The sequence below is a fragment of the Danio rerio genome, chromosome 24 (genome assembly GCF_049306965.1).
Source record: "Danio rerio strain Tuebingen ecotype United States chromosome 24, GRCz12tu, whole genome shotgun sequence".
Lineage (NCBI taxonomy): Eukaryota > Metazoa > Chordata > Actinopteri > Cypriniformes > Danionidae > Danio > Danio rerio.
This window is the reverse complement of record NC_133199.1, coordinates 1,430,001-1,452,178: the sequence shown is the minus strand read 5'-3', so window position 1 is coordinate 1,452,178 and position 22,178 is coordinate 1,430,001. Positions and strand designations below refer to the sequence as shown.

At 38.3% G+C, this 22,178-nt stretch overlaps 1 protein-coding gene across 8 annotated transcripts in view; it reads left to right on the top strand.

Moving 5' to 3' along the window:
* Positions 1–22,178, top strand: part of nrp1a (neuropilin 1a) — a 453,654-nt gene that overhangs the window by 253,199 nt on the left and 178,277 nt on the right. For 4 of the 8 annotated variants that reach the window (XM_073940102.1, XM_073940101.1, XM_073940100.1 and 1 more), the window contains exon 5: positions 11,990–12,368. The exons of the other annotated variants lie outside the window; for them this stretch is intronic. In XM_073940102.1, coding sequence (XP_073796203.1) covers positions 12,288–12,368 — 81 coding nt within the window. In that variant the 5' untranslated portion in view covers positions 11,990–12,287. The remainder of the gene's footprint in view (positions 1–11,989; positions 12,369–22,178) is intronic. 8 annotated transcript variants of the gene reach the window in all.

Below are 22,178 nucleotides of genomic sequence, written 5' to 3'. Positions count from 1 at the left end.
GAACATGCTACTTGATATTAAATAGCTCGTCATTTCAGAAAAGACTCAACAAAAAAAGTTCAAGCTGTTGCTTGGTGCTTAAGAGGTCTTGTTAAACACATACTTTTAATGCTGGTGTTTTAATTCCAAAAGTAATATTGTTCTGAATATTGTTTGCATCTTTTCCATGTTTATATGTTTGTATATTGAAGGTATACAGTAGTTCACCCTAAAGTATTAACCCTGCACTTGCTCCATACCTTTTAGAAAGATCGCTCAGTGCAAAAGTCGCTGGTGGTAGCCCAGTACTTTGGCAGGATACTGAATGTGTGTAATGCAATTTCTATTAATCCTTTTTTATTACGCAATATTCCAAAATTTCCATAAAAGTAGGTGGATGTAAACACAGCTTGTGATGAGTAAATGAGAGTGAATGAAAGATGTTTTGTGGACCGTTTGAAGCAGATGTCAGAAACAGACGCAACATGAGGCTGAAGTGCTGTAAACAAACAGCTCTATTGTGTCTGCGCTCACCCTTTGGCCTCAGTTCAGGGTTCAAGAGTTCACTCATTAGTTTCCCTGAGGAATCTGGACTCTTCGCTAGCTTGATAATTAGTTGAGTATCAGATCAAAGGCTACAACTTTCCTGCTTACAGAAAATAAAACACAACTACTGTTGAAGTCTGAATTATTAGCTCTCCTGGATATTGTTTTCCCCAATTGTTCCCCAAAGTTTTAATAACTCATCTCTAATAACTGATTTAATTTCTCTTCATCATGATGACAGCACATAATATTAGACTAGATATTCTTCAAGACACTAGTATTCAGCTTAAAGTGACATTCAAAGGCTTCACTAGGGTAATTAGGGTAAAGTTAGGGTAATTAGGCAAGTCATTGTATAACAGTGGTTTGTTCTGGAGACAATCCAAAACTAATATTGCTTAAGGGGGCGAATAATATTGACCTTAAAATAGATTTAAAAAATAATAAAAAATTAAAAAATCCTATTTTTTTTATACATTTATAGTTTTTTTGTTTTGTTTTTGTTTAATTTTTGTATAGTTTGTTTTGTTTTTGTTTAGTTTTTGTTTTGTATATTTTATATTTATAGCTTTTGTTTTATTTTATTCATTTTTAATAGTTTTTATTCTCTATTTTATGTTTTTATTCATTTTTTGTTGCTTTGTTTTATTTATTTTAGTAGTTTTTTATTTTTATTAATTTTTTTAAGTTTTTGTTTTGTTTATTTATTAATAGTTTTTTATTATTTATTATTATTTATTTTTTTTAGTTTTTATTTATTGTTTTTTTTTATTGTTTCCATACAGTCTTCCATAAATGTGTTTGAAGTGTGCTAAACATGTGATTACTTACTGCTACTTAACAGTTGGATGCGTTATTACAGTCAATGTATAATGTGAACCATATGTATTTTCAGTATTGTAAAATACTATCGCAGCATATTATTTTGTATTTTTTTTAACATGCATTATTTTTAGAATTGCACAATGTGTTTTTTGCATAAGGAAAATTCTATTTCAAAATGAGGGTTCAGCTTGATTTATTCAGAGTGAAAGGGCATTAATTTATATTTATATATATATCTAGGGACGTCTTTTAAACAAGCTGACGTTTGTAGCGTACTTTAGTTTCTGCTGTGGTTCAGAAAACTCTGCTTGACTGAGCATTGGACATAAGTTGTAATCAACACTGAAATCTGACGTGCACATGTTTATTTCTGCCCTGTGGAACATGTTATGCTCACAGTTTGCTCTTATTTCACCTTCAAAGTCTTGAAGGGAGAATTCACTCAAAAAGAAGATATTCAGAGAAATGTCTTTGCTATTTTATTTTATTTTTTAACATATATGCTTGACATTCATGGTGTCTATTGTTAGTCTCTTCTTTTGTGTTCAGTAAAAGTCTTGGCTTTACTTGTCCTGATAATTGAACTCTCTTTACTTTATTGAAGTATAGAAAAGACAAACATGAGATTGTTTATAAAAACACTATGTGGAGTCATGTTTGTTTTTATATATATTTATATACACATATACATACACACACACACACACACACACACACACACACACACACACACACACACACACACACACACACACACACACACACACACACAGTTAAAGTGTCAAAATTATTAGCCCCCAAATTTTAAACAGTAGTTTTAATATCTAATTTATTTTGTCTTTGTCATGATGACAGTACATAATATTCATTTATCTTTTTCGATTTAGTCCCTTATTTATCAAGGGTCGCCACAGCGGAATGAACCGCCAATTTATCCAGCATATGTTTTATGTTTTCAATTGCTCAGTTTATATTGGTGACAAATAATAATTATTATTATTAAAATTATTAGCTAATTAGCTAAATATGTGACTTTACAATTATTAAATTCTAAGAAAAAAAGTCTGAAATATTTACTTATTTATTTTGGTGGTTAAGTACACTTTCCGGCCACCTTATTTTTAGAAATTTGCCATAATGTGCAGTTGGACGGGTGTACCTAATAAAGTGGCCAGTGAGTTTATATAAAGTTGGATGGGTTAAAATAATTCACCCATAAATTGCAAGCAACTTAATTACACTCACAAAATTACACAATTATAAAGAATATCGATACTTATTTTAATTATTTTCTAGTAAAGCACGCTGGAATAATCTTTGCTTTATTCGCAGTATTGATTTCCCCCTCTTTAGAAAACATTGTTGAGGTTTGTTATGAAACACGAGACTTGACAATCTGAATTATTGAAGACGTCTCCTTCTGAAGCGTGTTAGGGGAGAGATGGAGACATGAAAACACACTGGTAGCAGTTATTATAGCAGAAAACTAGCTGTTGATGTATGCATTTATAGCCAGTGCATCATAGATCTACACAAGCATGATATAAACATCTAGAATGATGTTCTGCGAGACTCGTATCCATTATCAATACAGCCAGCAATCCATTAAACACAATTCACAGCAAAATAAAACACAAATGAGAGAAACACAAACAGATTGCAAATTGCTCGACACAGATGTTATTTTCTGATGTCCTTGCCTATGCGAAAATTACATTTGAGGGCGCGTGGAGGCAGATGCCCTGTTGAAGATAATGGTCATAACTACAAATGTTCAATTCCAAAAACAGAGGAGGAAAAAATCATAATGGCATCGCCATGGAGACTGTAATTATAGCTGTGTTCGTGCACAGCTGTGATGAAGGTGGAGAAGGTGGCCTTCACTGCCTGTAAACAAGCAGCATCAAGTACACTATCTGTGCTGCTGCATTTATACCAGAATTGAGTACACTAGAACGTGTGCACAGATGTGGTTAGGGTGGAGATGGTGGCCTTCACTACCTGTAAACAAGCAAGTACACTATCTGTGCAGCTGCATCTTCATTTACAACAGAACTGAGTGCACTAGAAAGTGTGCACAGCTGTGATGAGGGTGGAGATGGTGGCATTCACTGCCTGTAAACAAGCAGCATCAAGTATCAAGTACACTATCTGTGCAGCTCTGTCTATACCAGAACTGAGTGCACTAGAAAGTGTGCACAGCTGTGATGAGGGTGGAGATGGTGGCATTCGCTGCCTGTAAACAAGCAGCATCAAGTATCAAGTACACTATCTGTGCAGCTCTGTCTATACCAGAACTGAGTGCACTAGAAAGTGTGCACAGCTGTGATGAGGGTGGAGATGGTGGCATTCACTGCCTGTAAACAAGCAGCATCAAGTATCAAGTACACTATCTGTGCAGCTCTGTCTATACCAGAACTGAGTGCACTAGAAAGTGTGCACAGATGTGGTTAGGAAGGAGATGGTGGAATTCACTACCTGTAAACAAGCAAGTACACTATCTGTGCAGCTGCATCTTCATTTAAACCAGAACTGAGTGCACTAGAAAGTGTGCACAGATGTGGTTAGGGTGGAGATGGTGGCCTTCACTGCCTTTGAACAAGCAAGTACACTATCTGTGCAGCTGCATCTTCATTTACACCAGAACTGAGTGCACTCGAAAGTGTGCACAGCTGTGATAAGGGTGGGAGATGGTGGCATTCAATGCCTGTAAACAAGCAGCATCATGTACACTATCTTGTTTGGCTGCATCTACATTTATACCAGAGCAGAATTGAGTGTACTAGAAAGTGTGCACAGATGTGATTAGACTTGAGATGGTGGCATTAACTGCCAGTAAACAAACAACAGCCTCAAGTACACTAACTGTCCTGCATCTAGATTTGCATCAGAACTTAGTGCACTAGAAAGTGTGGACAGCTGTGATTAGGGAGGAGATGGTGGCCTTCACTACCTGTAAACAAGCAAGTAGACTATCTGTGCAGCTGCGTTTATACCAGAACTGAGTGCACTAGAAAGTGTGCACAACTATGATTAGGGAGGAGATGGTGGCCTTCACTACCTGTAAACAAGCAAGTAGACTATCTGTGCAGCTGCGTTTATACCAGAACTGAGTGCACTAGAAAGTGTGCTCAACTATGATTAGGGTGAAGGTGGTGGCCTTCACTGCATGTAAACATGCAGCGTCAAGTACACTATCTGTGCAGCTGAATCTCTCTTTACATCAGGACTGAGTGCACTAGAAAGTGTGCACAGCTGTGATGAGGATGGAGATGGTGCCCTTCGCTGCCTGTAAACAAGCAATAGCACTATTTGTGCAGCTTTGTTAATACAAGAACTGAGTGCACTAGAAAGTGTGCACAGCTGTGATGGCAGTGATTGAGATGGTGGCCTTCACTGCCTGTAACAAGGCAGCATCGAGTACACTATCTAGATTTACACCAGAACAGATTTGAGTGCACTAGAAAGTGTGCACAGCTATGATTAATGTGGGGATGGTGGCATTAATATTCAGTAAACATGAAGCATCAAGTACACTATCTTCAGATAACAAAACTTAGTGCCTAGAAATGTGCAAAGATCTAATGGTTGAGGTAGTGGCCTTAACTGCCAGTAAACGAACCGCAGGAGCAAGTACACTTTCTATGCAGCTTTTGTCTGCATTTACACCTATATTTATTTATATATATATATATATATATGTATGTATGTATGTATGTATGTATGCATTTATGTATGTATGTATGTATGGATGTATGTATGTATGTATGTACACACACAACAGTTCTGTCTGGTTCTTGAATCTGATTGGCTGATAGCTGTGATATATTTAAGTAATATCAGCACCCGTACAGCCTCTTTACCCTTTGTGTATTACTCCCCCCACATACAGCCAGCAAAAAGCAGAGACACTACAGATCTAAAGTTTAGAAGATGCTTGCTCAGCTGTTTAACTGTCAGCTTATGATTTAAATCCAAGGCGGAAGAAAGTAGTTCCACATACAAAAGGGTTTTTGAGACTCTCTATGTTTGATTTTGTTTTTATATACACAATTATGCAGTCAAACTGTTGTATAAACTTAATATCACACTCGTAGCAGTGCGATATGGCTGTATATCGGCACTGGTGGGAGGCGTGACTTAGTGCCCCCACCAGTGCCGATATACAGCCATATCGCACTGCTACTCTATATATATATATATATATATATATATATATATATATATATATATATATATATATATATATATATATATAAATCAACAAAGTATATTTGATTATGAATGTTTTGGGAATGCTAGTGTATCAGTACATTTGCTGAAGCAGTTTTGGGTTTTGGTCGTTTATTCATTTTTTAAATAGCTTTTCTGATTTAAAACCTCATTAAAATGCTGAAATGAGAAGTTTGCTTCATTTTCAGACTGTCCCTTTCAATGAATCGGTTCAATGACTCATTTGCATAATTGCTCCAAAATGCACAAGTGCGTGTAAATAAAACTGATCAGTCCTCCTCTCCATTATTCAGTCAAACGCAGTGTGTGTGTCAGACCCAGTTTTGCTTATATCACACAAAAACATGCTTGTCTTCAAAAAAGGATCCATAAGCCTTCACTTCTGCTCTCAGGTGTGATCAAACTTTTGTCAGCTCTTCGTGTTTCATTTTGCCTTCATTTGACAAATGCTGAAACACGAAGAGGCTTTACCCTTAAATCTACTTCAGCTCCGCAAACAGATGGAAATTAAGTGCTATTCTCAGTTAGCTTGAAATAACATCCCTGAGCAAACTCAGCAGAAAGGAAATGTCTCCCGAACTAATCTCGCACTGACACGTATCAGTCAGCGAGACTTAAGCAGCGCAGGATTATTCTCCGTGTGTCAGGAGAGACGCCAATGACTGGCCTGTTTAATTGACAGGTTGAAAGCTGCGGCCCTCGTGTCCTTAATCACTCCAGCAGCATTAATTAGCCATTTCTCCTCTCTGCCAATTAAGCATGCATAAAGGCAAGAATTCAAATAAATCATCCAGTCTGGGGCCCGTATGCCTGCTGCATGCACAAAGCCCAAACACACGTCCTGTTTTCACTCTCTTCACCAATTAACGGCTGATCAAAGTATTGCTGGATTTGACAGAATCAGATCTGGCAGAGAAAAAGGCAACTCTGCTGTATAATTTATTTCCACACAATAAATAAATGTAGAACCAGATTAATAAGTAAATGAGCAGATCGCAGTGTCACGGCGCCTTCAAAGGAATGTTAAAACGGGGGGAACAGTGTTTTGGATACAACGTTTTGTGGCTATCCTCATCTAACCACACAAACATGGTTTCAGCATTAGTAAAGTGTGACTTTTTGATATGTCTAGGTTTATAGCCAGACAGAAGCAGCTCAAAACAAATACTCTCAAATAAATATCTTAGTAAGTACACTGCAACAGTTTATCAACCAGCTAGCAACAACTTTAAAGGGTCACGAAACACCAGAACACATGTTTTGAGCTGTTGACAGTCATATATGTGTCCCACACTGCTAAAAACACTGTTAGAACACATATATCTCACTAAAAAGTAAAAATTGGTTGTTTCGTTTGTTATTTTAAGCAAATTCGTTCTTCCAGTTTGAAACAAATTTTTAAAGCTGCGTCACGCTGATTAGATCCTTATATGTATTCCAGTGTGGAGAGTGGATGTCTGTACCGGCGAGTGCATTGTGACGTCTCTGAGTAGGCAGCATTAATTCATGAGAAAGACTTGGTTCAAACCAATCTGTGTGCTCTATTGTGTATGCAGTGCAACTTCATTAATATGCATGATCACTTTGAAGACTGTTTTTACCTGTTACAGCAGGGGTCACTAATCTCGGCCCTGGAGGTCCGGTGCCCTGCAGGGTTTAGCTCCAACTTGCCTCAACACACCAGCCTGGATGTTTTAAGTATACCTAGTAAGACTTTCATTAACTTGTTCAGGTGTGTTTGATTAGGGTTGGAGCTAAAATCTGCAGGACACCGGCCCTCCAGGAACAAGTGTGGTGACCCCTATGTTACAGTGTTCAGGAGTGACAAGGCAGCATTGACCCCATAGGGCAGGGGTGTCCAAACTCGGTCCTGGAGGGCCAGTGTCCTGCATAGTTTAGCTCCAACTTCCCTGAACACACCTGCCTGGATGTTAGTATACCTAAGAGCTTGATTAGGTGGTTCAGGTGTGTTTAATTGGGGTTGGAACTAAAATATGCAGAACACCGGCCCTCCAGGAACTAGTTTGGTGACTCCTATGTTACAGTGTTCAGGAGACAGAACTTTAGTGACAAGGCAGGATTGACCCCATAGGGCAGGGGTGTCCAAACTGGGTCCTGGAGGGCCAGTTTCGTGCATAGTTTAGCTCCAACTTTTCTGAACACACCTGCCTGCATGTTTCTAGTATACCTAGAAAGAGCTTAATTAGCTGCTTTAGGTGTGTTTAATTGGGGTTGGAACTAAAATATGCAGAACACCGGCCCTCCAGGACCGAGTATGGACACCTCTGCTATAGGGTATATGGGGAAGTATGCTAAAAGACTTTTAATTTGTTGGTAACCTGGGTTAAGCACTTCCGGTGAACTGTATGCCATTACAAAATCAGCGTGTTTAAGTTCTATTTTCTGTATAAATCAGCGATCTCCACTGCCTGAGTGATATTCGATATAAAGTGCGTCTCAGAATGACAAGCAGCACTGCATTAAATTACATTCCCTCGCCATGTCTTTATAATATGAGCATTTGTTTTACCCCAGTGTATTCAATGGAGCTTCTGTGCTATCCTGCCGATTCTGACGGTTGTGTACGAGTAAGCGGCTTTTTGTCTCGTTTTATGCTTGAGCAACTAAATGCATGTCAAAGTCTATTTAACTAATTGTATTTTAATTACGTTACAACATCGATGCTTTAAAAGGAACCATAAAAATTGAAAAAAGTCACATTAACTGTTCACCAGAAGTTTATCAGTGTGGGAAGAAACACTAGCTCTGCTTATACCCTATTGAGCCACTAAACCATACTATCCAGCGTCCCAAGCGCTGGTCTCAGGCCATCAGGCAGTCCTCATTGTCGAGCCCTAGTGTTACACCTGGCTCAGGGATGTAACATAAGGGAGACGACAAGGAGAAGTATAATCAAAAAGAAGATTTATTTAACTCAATTTAAATTATATAATCAAAATATCAGCATCAGTATGTTCAATCAGTGAGAAATGCAAATATATGGATGTGGTAAATGTTGTCAGTAATAGTGTATGGATGCGAAACAGAGCATAATGCCCAAATAGGAGCGCGGCTCTGGCCATCTGCCAAGTGAATAGACAGCGGCCCCGACAAACTCTCTGCCGGGGTTTAAATAAGGGCGCTGACCAGCATCATTTGCGCTGAAGGCACACCCCCAAACTAGAATCAAAATCAAACACACAAACAAAACAACGCAGTCCTAACACCTAGACTGCATAGCAGCAGGCTGGTAACCGCCTAGCAACAACCAAACTACCGCTACCGCAACCATACAGCAGTAAAAACTGCTAAAAACTGGATAGCAGCAGCCTGGTAAACATCCTAGCAACAAGCTAACAACCACTGGGAGCACCACTGCAACCAAACACAAACAGCGCTCACATTATTATTTGGTCTATATATTTACAGTATAATCTTGCAGACAGTAGATCTGATTGCATTTTAAATCAATAATATTTGGCATCTATACAACTAGGGCACAACCAACATGCTTGTAGACCAGCACACGAGAGCTGTAAAGTTAAGACATTGAAACACTGCCAGCACCGCGGTCAATATCCACCATATAATCCTCCAGTCTTTTGTAATGGATGCAGCATGTTTGCGAACTCACTCCCACACATAAACACACTGTTAATGGAGATGCTCACACACGTCTGTCTCAGATCAAGGCCGGGGAAGCACACACTTAACCTCCGAACAGAAATGCGCCGCCGTCTTTTGTTTATCCGTATGCAGATGAAAGGAAAGACCTCTGGAGGACCTTTAAGACGCAATAGAGCTCCTTCAGGTTACCTTTAATCAAACGCACCAAAGCGAAACGTCTGAAGTTCACGCTCAGCCTCTGCTCTTCTGCATCCTGCATCCTTCATCTGTAAATAAGTTATTTATAGGCTACTCGGGCATTGCAAAGTAAGATTGTTATGTCTGTCAATCAAATGATGCAACCCACTGTCTGTTTTTTCCTCTTTCATGTGTGCGGTGACTTTAGGATCTGAAATGCGTTCCAGAATGCAGTAAAAGCCCACATCATTTTTTTATCTGTGCTAAGAAGTCCATATTTATGATGGCAGAATTGACATGCATGTCATCATCTTTCACAGAACAAAAGCAGAGAAGCCCAAATGCATTCCTGTAAAGTGTCATAGGCGGGATGTGTGGAGGATTCATTTCACACTGATCATTTCAAGGCCCACTATTTAAGCAAGACCACCAATAGGAATGAGCACCGAATTCCAGTTCTCACTCGAAATATGCAGAGTTCCTGTGAGAGTGATTGAAGACTGATTTCATTAAATTCACCATAAACTGATGTCAACTTTTAGTACTTGTATTAATTTATGCCAAGAAAAAAATGTTCTACTCATTATATATAAACAAATGGGGGGGGGGGTGCTCTGCACTCGTGCATCCAGGTTAATCATGAACAACTCAGTGCGCATGCGATAGTTGCACGGATTATGTTTTAATCAAGGTTTATATGCATCAAATACATAACATCTGTGCCAAACATCTCAACTGATGAACATATTAACAATAATACAACCGTATAGCTGGATTAAATGTATGCATTGGCATGTTACAGCCCTAATGAGTATGATTATGTGAAACTCCATACAGATACATATTGCAATGATTTCGGGTACTTACTTAGCGATGCACGCACACATATATGCACAATCCTTAAATGCTCTGCTGATTTGGACTTTATAATACCTGTTTTATAACTTTAAACTATCAACAACCACCACTGAGCAATATTGTAGCGATCGTTCTTCTTGCTACACTTTCACTTCGGTACCTGTCCGCTGCCCGGTGGTTGAGGACCACTACTATACGTGCTACTGTTTCACGGTTTTGTGATTACTGCTCTAAAATAAGTTCTTTTTAAATGTCTGGGTAAAAAACAAAACTTGTTTTCCCTTTGAACACGATATATTTTATTTTGACAAAGATTTAAAATATTTCGGAGCAGTAAACATGTCAGGCTAAAAAAATTCAAATGAATCATTGACTCCTGCTGTCTTCATTAGTTTCAAAAACACAGATTACTTTACAATTTACAAGACATCTTTGGATATGTTTTCTGCTGGAGATACTGTTGTACAAAAAAAAAAAAAAATATATATATATATATATATATATATATATATATATATATATATATATATATATATATATATATATATATATATATATATATAACTAAAAAATCTTACTCATACCTCAGGAATGGTGTTACAGAAAATTTTGGTGGTTTTTAAAACCTTGACTTTTCCAAACTGCAGTATACCTTGAAACGGTTATCGTTCCATACCTACAATGTAGACATGTTAATACGTGGCTGTCAATCAATTCTTGGGCGGGGAAACCCGCACTCCTACATCACGTTGCAAATGGGAGGGATTTGGATTCTATTTTACCATCAGGAAATTTAAAAAAAGAGACCTATTATGTTTATATTACCCCAAAATGACTGTAGACACACTACACATACACACAGTTATGTCCAAACAGCTTACAAAAGATGATTTTCATCATAGGTGCCATTTAATAGTGGAAACAGAACCCTTTAGGTACTATACTGTTGTGCTATACCCTTAGGAAAGGGTCCCACATAGTGGTATGTTTAGTGGTACTTTTAACAATGGAAATGGAAATGAATGCTTACTGTACTGTACCACTCAGTGGAAACAGGCCATTTGTGAAGCAGGTCTGAGCTTCAAAGTTAACAATAAAGATGCACTTCTATAATTCTGGCATATATGAGCACATACTGTGGCATCATGAGCTTGAATTGAAGAGTATATCCAATGGAGGAACATTGTAATATTCACCATTTTGGTATCTTTGATAATAGAAACAGAAATAAATGCAAACTACTATACCAACCCGGACTGCTCAATGAAAACGGCCCATCACACATCTCAACTAGACACTGATCCATTGAACAATAATTGTTTAATTGGTCGTGTTGAGATATAATTGTTTCCAGAAGCACAGTCAAGACTACTATTGAGGTGTTTGAGTTCATTCAGAAGTAGTGCTCTGTATGTTTGCATCTCTCATGCTCAAACAGCATCAGTATACTCTAAAACAGGGGTGGCCAACCCTGTTGCTGGAGAGCCGCCTTCCTGCAGATTTCAGTTGCAACCCATATCAATCACACCTGCCTGTAATTATCACATAGTGTTCAGGTCCTAATTAATTGGTTCAGGTGCGTTTGATATGGGTAGCAACTGAAATCTGCAGGAAGGTGGCTCTCCAGGAACAGGGATGCTCTAAAGGAAGATGAAAATGTTTTTAAAAAGCATTAAAGGATTTCTGTAAATCTACATGCTACAGCTGTCTCTGAGACACACTCTCTCTGTGGTCTGTCTTTCAGATGCTGGTGTGGGCCACTATAAATAAGGTCAGACACTGTTAGTCATCAAGGGATGTGGTGGATGAAGAGCAAGATGCAGAGGGAGTTGAACAGGAGCAATGTGACTGCTCCATTATTGATCTCCTTTGTGTCGTGCTGCCCAGAAAGACATGCGGGCGAGAGGAGAGGCCATGAGGACACATGACAGAGCTGCTGTGTCATCGTGTGCCATTTGAAGAGTCCTTTACACACATCCATGCGCACACAAGACTCCAAATCTGCAGGGGAATGAGAACAAGGGCAGTAAAAAGCCAGCTGAATGTTTCTGAGGACGGCCTGCATTTGGGAGTGGATTTGGACGCTCTGCTCAAGAAGGGATCTAATCTGCTCACACTTACAGGTAAGAAGCAGAGAAGCTTTTAGAGAGGAAGATGAGCTGTGCAGGGTTTTGTACTTGTTTGGCTGATAATGTTAAGGGAAGTTATTGCATTGATATCTAACAAACCACCTGTAGGACGCACTCTTTTCCTCTCTGTATGCACCAGACACTTTCTTATCAATGCTACTCAGTTTTTTTGGAACTGTTGTGCATTTCTGTGTTCACACCAGACGCTGCATGCATTAATAAATCTTGTTATTCACGCATAAAAAGACGAGTGCACATTTACTCGCTTCATTCGCACATCAAATTTACGCACAAAAAACCCAGATTCGTGTAATGGGCGCGGCTTCTACCTACCGCATGCATCTAAGTTAGCGAGATATGCAGAGGGTTTTTTCTCCCATAAGCCCTGGGGTACCAAACATTCCATTAAAACTCTTCCAGCAGTTCCTCAAATCAAATATCTAGTTTGTCTGGGGGGCATGCATGAAATGTTCCTGAATAAAAGTGCCAGTTGAAGTCCACACATTAAGAAAATGGCAAATAATTTGATTACTGATGTCCATATAAACACAGTCACTGTCTTTCTCCCCTGCTTCTGTGTTTGTTTTGCCTCTGTGGAAATCAGCACATGCCCAAACGGAAACTCCCATTTTTATGCAAATTTGTATGCACCTTCCCCTTCCCCTTTTCCTCCCCCGACACTCCCACCTAAACAAAGATGGACACACCCACTTTCAGGAGTGTTTTGTGGCCCTTTAATAATAAGGCATGGTCGGACATAATGGCACAATTCTCACAATAACTAATCAGAGGGATATGATTGTCATCTTGAAGTAGAAAAGTAGTCTACACAGTATATGTCTGATGAAAAAATGAACAACTTTTAGATACAAGATTACGAAATCGCCAAATATCCAATAGTATCTGGGTACAGCCTTTATGATGCAGGCTGAGATTGCACTTTGATGCAGTCTGAGATTGCACCAGGTCTGCATCCAGACCCTTCTCCAAATATCAGATATCTCATATGTGTATAAATGCTTTAATAGCATCAACAATAGTTTTTACAGAATTACGATCTAACGATGACATTACACAATTCACAAATCTCCTCCTAATATCAAAGAGTGTGTGTCCAGATTTTTTAGGTGAGATGCTTGTAATAGGTGTGTTTCTCTAACAATGACCCTCGTGTGTGTGTGTGTGTGCGCGTGTGTGTGCGCGCGTGTGTGTGTGTGTGTGTGTGTGTGTGTGTGTGTGTGTGTGTGTGTGTGTGTGTTTAATGCTGATGATAAACAGAACATTTCAACCATGTTTCTCTCTAAACTCTGGCCATCTGCGCAGCTGTCAATCAAACCTTCCTAAACAGCACACTCACCACAGTGCACATGCTAATTACCACAGTCTTGAACAATGCATCACCTCATTAGGAAAATCTGACATTATCCTTCCCTAGTAACTATAGTGGTATTTGTAGAGCTTAGTAACCACAGGTAAATTATGGATGGTTCTGTGTTATCATGGTTTGATTAATGTAGCCATGGTTTCTATGTGCACATTGCTCTCCATGTTAAATTAAATCATGCCCACTGCTATTTTTATTATAGAATGTACTGTATATTCATCCCTTCATCCAATTAATGTGTCCTCATAATGCTGGAGGACAATCACTTCCTTAGATCTCTGATTGGTGCTTACTGGTGTGTGGGCGGGATCAGGCTGTCACTCATGTTGAGATCCACTAATAGCAAACCACAACCATCCAATTAATGCTTTGTGGAAGAAACTAAGCCCCACCCATTATTTGCTATTGAAGTTTGTTTACACGCAACTTTCATTGTAGACTGTAAGTGTTGTGCTGGTGTAAAAGCACAAAAATTCAGTGAATAGGTTTATGTGGTGGTCTTTATGGTGTTGCTACTAGAAAAAAATATTTCTTTTTAACTATTACCCATTTTAAAAATGTATTACTAAATATTATATTACAAAATAAATTACAAAAATTACAAATAATAATAAAAATCATGCATTTGACATACTTTTTAATTGTTTTATTTTTATTTATTTATTTTATTTTATTTATTTTTATTAATTTATTTCATTTTTTACATTTATTTTTTATTTATTTTATTTATTTATGTTTATTTAATTGTAATTATTTACTTTACTTTTATTTTGTTTTATTTATTTATAATTTTTTCACATTAATTTTTATTATTTGATTTTATTTATTTATTCATTATTTTGTTTTCATTTATTTATTTCGTTGAGTAAAATCTATATTATAAAATTACTGCTTTTAATGGGATTTTTTTGTATGCCACATCGATGCATCAGAAATATTCTTCATATTTTTGTGGAAATCATGGTGCTTTTTAAAAATAATTTACTGATACTACCATATATATATATATATATATATATATATATATATATATTTACACACACACACATATATAAGCACAATGACAAAATCAGTCTTAAAATATGCATTTTATTTTCTGAAATATGCTGTAGACTCAATATCATATATGGGGTTACTTAGTATTAAAAAAATAAAATAACTGGCCAACATAGTGATGCACAGAGTGTGTAAAACTGCTCTATTGAAGACACTCACTGTACTGTAGCTCCATCAGATCTGCAGCCTGTTGTTTGAAGAGACTGAGAGGAATAAATAAATGTGGTATCGGTGAACAGCGAGGGTCTGCCATGGTCTATAATTAATTGTGTGGCCGTCAGTCAGTGTTGGTGGAGAAGATGGCAGAGCTGATTGGACTGATGACATTTTGGCTATATATTACGCCGTTTGCTGTCTCTCTGATAAGACCCATCAATATGGCTAACGGACAGCACCGTTTGTTTTGCTCTTCATTTCATTAAAGCGGGTTGTGTATGTTTGTTTCATTTTTTAGACCTTTCATGACATTTTCTTTGACATTAGCAATAAATCAGGAAGGCACGAGGCTTTCGTCTCTGAACTAGCACTATTGATCAGGAGTTCACAGCGTTTACATGAAACTCATGTACGTCTGATTCCAAGAAAACATCCTGGCGTGAGTCAACGGTGAGCGCTTTTCATGATTAGTGTTTCTTGGTGTATGACACAACCGGATGCTCTTTATGGTAAAAATGATATCCTTAAAGGGAGAGTTCATGCATAAATAAAACTGCACTCACCATTTACTCTCCCTCAAGTGCTTCTAAAAACTCACAGGATAAGATATTTAGTAGAATGTTGTAAAATGGTAGTCATTGTCACCCATAATAAGAAAAAAATACAATAGAAATCTATGGCCATTTCCAACATTATTCAAAGTATCTTCTTTTGTGTTCAACAGTAGAAACTCAAACAGGTTTTAAATATGAGAAGGGTGAGTAAATGATGATTATCATAACTTCACAATTTAAAGATAGTGATATGCTCCTATATATGCAGTGCTTCACACACATTACACACTTTACTTGCGCATAGACTTAGACTTTACTTGGGTGCCCAGGTATATTTGGTGACATTTATTTTTTATTATTATATTGTATTAAGTGCTTTTAGCCTACCATTGTTGTGGTTATTTAGTCACGCTTCCCTTTAAAATATATAAAACCATATACAATTACTAGATTTTTTCTAATATTTCCCGAATGATGTTGAACAGATTCAGAAATTCTTCACAGTATTTCCTATAATATATTTTCTTCTGGAGAAAGTCTGAATTGTTTTATTTCGGCTAGAATTAAAACAGTTCTTAAGTTGTTTAAAGCCATTTTAAGGACAATATTTTTAGCCATCTTAAACAATATTTGTTTTGGATTGTCTACAAAACAAACCCCTGATATACAATGACTTGCCTAATTACCTTAACTTTACCCTAATTAGCCTAGTTAAGCCTTAAAATGTCACATTAAGCTGAATACTAGTGAAATATCTAGTCCTGTATTATGTGCTGTCATCATGGCAAAAATAACAGAAGCTAAAAATTCAGGATGGCTAATAATTCTGCCTTCAACTGTACATGCTGTATGTATAAAATCATAGAGAAACCTTGCATGCACTATGCACATACATGATGTCATCATTTTCAAATTTTCCCGTATAGGTTGTTTATATGGGTGGCATGCGATGGCAGCATTTTCATAATGTGCACTTTGAAACCTGTTTGCATTTTCAATCCCCAAAACTACATTATCATGTAATCCAGGGGTGTCAAACTCAATTCCTGGAGGGCCGAAGCCCTGCACAGTTTAGTTCCAACCCTGCTCCAACACACTTACCCGTATGTTTCAAACAAGCCTAATGGACTCTATTAGTTTGATCAGGTGTGTTTAATTAGGGTTGGAACTAAACTGTGCAGAGCTGCGGCCCTTTTGGAACCGAGTTTGACACCTGTGATGTAAACAAACACATCAAAAGTTTCCTGTTTTTGGCTGATAATGTTTTCATGTAAGCGGCTTATGAATGTAAAAGAAATCATCCACTCAAATGCATTAAAAACATCAACATGTGACTTAGTTATTTATTTTCAAATCTCAGAGCAGAGTTTTTGGACTTTAGAGAAGCGTCAGCAAGATGAATGTTGTTGGCTCCGCTAATTCTGCCGATGTTTAAGGCCTGAGAGCCGAAGACAACATGAAGGATCACTGCATTCTCCTGTATGTGAACTCCTTGTATGTTCCCGCTTTACTCTGTGCTCTTTCTTTCCCTCATCTCTGCTCTTGTTATCAAATCATCCTGGTTTTGCTCCGGTCTTCAAAGCCGCTGCATGGGGTCGATCATCTAAACGTCTCCAGTGAAATGCGCAGCCGTTTTTTTTCCCAGCGCAGTCTGAATTCAATCAACTAGATTTAGGAATTGTCCTCGGCCCCAAACTATGGCATGCATCAAAACGTGCCTTGGGTTACACTTTCCAGCTGTTCCAGGAGTGTGTAAATGTGCGATACAAGAGAGATTTAGTGACTGCGATTGTTAGCTTTCATCATGGAGCACAGGGCAGGGAAGCCAGGAGCTGCGGTGGAGAAAACAATCGTGCACAAATCAGGTCCGTGACCAAACTGGTTGTGATTATCCCCACAAACTGATCAGAGTCAAAGCGGTGGACCACAGTGTATTTTTTTAAGGCTTGGTTGTGTTTATAAGATGCAAAGCGCTGTGTGTTCATGCTTCATTTGTAGAAAATCACCTTATTTTTTCATATACCTTAATTTGATTATACACAGCTACTCAACTAACATGAGAACCACTGTCATATTTCATAGTTCCTCTGAAAGGCCCACTCTCAAGAGGCTCTGATTGGCCAGCTAACAATGTGCTGTGACTCGCGGATTGGCTCCATGTCATCCCGTCACGCTACAAATGCATGCTTTTGCGCTGTGTAAATACTGTTAGAGTAGTTGTCAGTAGCATTAGCTGCCTGAATCAGACAGAAAAATGAAGAGGACCTCACTCCTGCTCTCTAAACTAACATCTGACAAGTGTATATTTGGAATAAGCATGTGTAAGTATGATATCGTAGTGGACCACTCATTTAAAGGTCCCGTGAATGCGCATTTTTATTTGATGTTTAGACATAAGCTCCTCCCCTTTAAAAAAAAAAACATCCAATAGCATTTTGTTTTATCACCACTCTTTCAGTGAGGCCCCTTTTACACTAATATGGCGTAGTTTTAAAACGCTGACGTTTTGCTACGCCTTCCGTCCACACTACCCTGAGTTTTTGAGCTTCGAAAACAAGTGGATTTGGAAAAGCATAACATTTTAAATAAAATATTATTTTAAAAAAAGACGATGCTCGTGTTCCTTCTCGCTTCACGTCTCATTTAGGAGATCAATGAAGGAACCACAACCTCGGCCGTCTGCACTTAATTTCAGCTTCATTTTCTTCGTTTTTTTCCTGCTCTTCTAAACACTTACAGTACAGTATCTTCACGGCGGAGATAAAGAGAGAAGACATACGCAGCAAGATAAATGTCACAACACTTGCCGTTTTCCTCTGTGTGCGCAGATAAGGGCCCGGCGCAGATGAAAGCCCGAGCTGAAATAAAACAGAGACGCGCATTTGTTCAATTCAGATAGCATCGGCAGGGAAACACACAGAGGACGGAGCTGTTTTAAGATCAATGTGACAACTCCAGCCGAGATCCTCACACATCTATTCAAAGACGTGAGATATGTGACGCCTCCTATTTATCAGCACTCATTGTCAAAATACGCTCTTCAAATCAGCTTCAATGCACTCGCTTTTCAAGAAAGGAGGAATAAATGTTATACAAAATTAAACCGTTCTCTTGTGTGGTCTACACTGAAGATAAAATTATTCACACTCCTGGGAATTTGTTTAGATTTTACACATTATTCCTTAATGTTTAACAACAGAGTCAGGAATTTTTCTCAGTATTTCTGATATTTTTTCCTTCTAGAGAAAGTCTTATTTGTTTTATTTCAGCTAGAATAAAAGCAGTTTTTAATATATATATATATATATATATATATATATATATATATATATATATATATATATACACACACACACACACACTCACCGGCCACTTTATTAGGCACACCTGTCCAACTGCACAATAAGGCAAATTTCTAATCAGCCATTCACATGGCAGCAACTTTAAGGCATGTAGACATGTTTAAAACAATATGCTGCATTTAAAGACGAGCATCAAAATGCCTTGCGAGCAACCATCCTGCCTTGTATCAGCAGTTCAGGCTGGTGGTGTAATGGTGTGAGGGAGATTTTCTTGGAACATTTTGGGTCCATTATTACCAATTGAGCATGGTGTCGACGCCACAGCCTACCTGAGTATTGCTGCTGACCATGTCCATCCCTTTATGAGCACAGTGTCTCCATCTTTTGATGGCTGCTTCCAGCAGGATAACGCAGCATGTCATAAAGCTCAATCATCTCAGACTGATTTCTTGAACATGACGATGAGTTCACTGTGCTCAAATGGCCTCCACAGTCACCAGAGCTCAATCCAATAGAGCAGCTTTGGGATGTGGTGGAACGGGAGATTGGAGCAATATGGAGCAAAATCTCTGAGGAATATTTCCAGTGGCTTGTTGAATCTATACCACGAAGGATTAAGGCCGTTCTGAAGGGAAAAGGGGGGCACACCTTGTACTAGTACGTTGTACTTAAAGTGGCCTTAATAAAATATTAGTGGAACATGTGGTAAAAATCAGACGAGGTCTTTTCTTTTTCTGGATTGCTTTTAAAAACACTATCGGTTGGGCTTAAGGAGGGAGGACGGTGGGTTGGTCGGTCAGTCAGTCAACAGCAGCCTCTGTTCACGCAAGAACAGCAGGCGCGAATGACACTGGCAAGAGAAAATGAGATCTAAAATAGCGTACACAGCATCCTTCGGTGAATTCAAGAAAACAAAAACTGCAAAAAAAATGTAGCTTCAGGAACGCATTCGACACTCTCCAGAAATATATACAGGGGTATGGAAACAGAATGAGCCTGGGTTGGTGGTTTCAGCTGATTTTAAATAAGAAGTATCAACAAACAGCAAACGTCTTTTTTCTTTTTTTTTTTTTTTTTTTTTGAGTGTAGAAATGTTTGGCCAGAAAGTCGCTTTAAAAAGTGCTGGAAATGCTGCGAGTTTCCTTGAGGTGCAGAAACAATCTCTGGTGATTTATTGCTCTTTTAATGTAGACTTTCAGCACCAATGCTTTGCAGTTTGAAAGAGAAAACACACACAGACACACACACACAGACAGACACACACACGGCCTCAAAACACTTTCATTTCTTTGAAATCCCCATTTGGGATGTTTTCAGAAAGTTGCATTATGGCTGCATAATAAACTAGTGGATTCCCTGATGTACAAAAAAGAAAAGAGTTCAAATCATAAGGAAGAAATGGTGTGCATCGTTTCTAAATAAAAAAAAGGGGGGGGGGGGGTACGGTGGCTCAGTAGTTAGCACTGTCGCCTCACTGCAAGAGGGTCACTGGTTTGAGTCACGCCTGGGTCAGTTGGCATTTCTGTGTGGAGCTTGATTGGGGAACTGATTAACTAAATTGGCCGTGTTGTATGAGTTTGTGTGTGAATGTGTCTGGGTGTTTCCCAGTCCTGGGTTGCAGCTGGAAATTAGTAAAACATATGCTGGAATAGTCTGCTGTGGCACCCCCTGTTAAATAAGGGACTAAGCCAAAGGAAAATGAATGAACAAGTGAGTGAACTTTTATTATGGATGTGATTAATCATGTTTAATTATTCGGCTGCACTAATTGTAATATGTCATTTGCTGCTGTTTATTGCAAAACAGTAATAATATTGGCACCATATGACTCTAAATGCATGTTCTCTGATGAAAAACAGAAAATTCTGTCATTATTTGCTCACTTTAAAGGGGTAAAATGAGTAATAGCGTAACAAAGACATCAGTAACATTCTTCTTGATGAGAAGAAGCCGATCAGAAACAATGGAAACATACACCCTCAGCAATACGGCACAAGATGTGTTTGGCGTGATTTTTTGCTATTTCCAGGCCAGCACAGCCCTAATTTTCACGTTTTGCACTACGTTGTTTAAATAGCAAATCTATTTTGTGGACAGTTGGGTGTGCTGGTCTATAAAGAAGGTGTGTTAAGGCGCATTGTTGCTACTTGTAGCAACTGAAATAGACTTCGCCATTGATTAACGAAAAGCTGCTCTAATGTCCTGAGCAGTGTGTGTTGGTTATGAGCCTATGCAGGTCCAAGCACGTACACATTGCTGAATACAGACAGGATGATCAGCAACACACAAATATCTTTACAGATGAACACAATTAAAGGATTAAAATGATTTTCTACATCAATATAAACAGCACTGCCTCCACGCCTTCTTCACCTTGGGGGGGCTTTTTCAGTTGATTCATGACAATCTGCATTTTTATAATGTGATTATTATTAGCAGTATTATTGATTACCTGCAGATTTATGTTTATTTAATAATGACAAGTGTAGATTTGTCCACCTGTGGGGTTTTGGAGACGTCTGCATCAGCATATGTGGATAAGAACAGGACGTGTGTTTGGATATAACTCCGTTTTCTGAGCACACTTCATTATTATTGCTCATTTATTCCTTTGCTGGAGATTAGAACTGAATTTAGAAATAGTTTTGATGCAAATCTTTGCACTTACCAAAGGAAATTAATTATGTGGGCTGATGGATGTGTTCAGTGGAGTGAGTTTCCACCGTTTCCTCACTCCACCAAAGTGAAGGAGTAAAGTAAAGAGTAAAGTAAAGAGGCTGAATGGAGGAGGCTCATTCTTTATCCTCGCGCTGCAGATGCTCTGTTTAACTGTGTTCTCGCTAGTGAAGCGTTCAGTTTTTACTCTTACAATGTCAATGTTTTTACACTTATAAAGTCCGCCATGTAAATAGCAAATGCATCATGGAGCAACGCAACCGACTCCTAAAGGGAATAAGAGATAAGACTCTGATTAGTTTCATTCACATTATGGTCAAAACATGTCCAGAACTCATTAAGAGAATAAGCACAGTCCTGTTAGTCCATGTGCCAAGGCACAAATCATATCCTTTCATCTTTAAAATAGCAAAAGTGGATTCAGCCATGACCTTAGTGTTTTTGCACCATGCGCTTTAGACTTTGCGTCTAGATTGTTGAATTAGAGCCCAATATGGTTTTACTTCAAAGTTAATTAAGTTATGAATGTTTAATAAAGCAGCGCTTATACACAGTCAAATCAACACACAATCTGAACATCACTTACAGGACCTTACTGCGATAAATAGGGTGAGACTGTTTTCGGGTCTGGCTGAGCGGGTCATTCTGCTCTGTTTCAGATTCTGTGTAGGCCAGC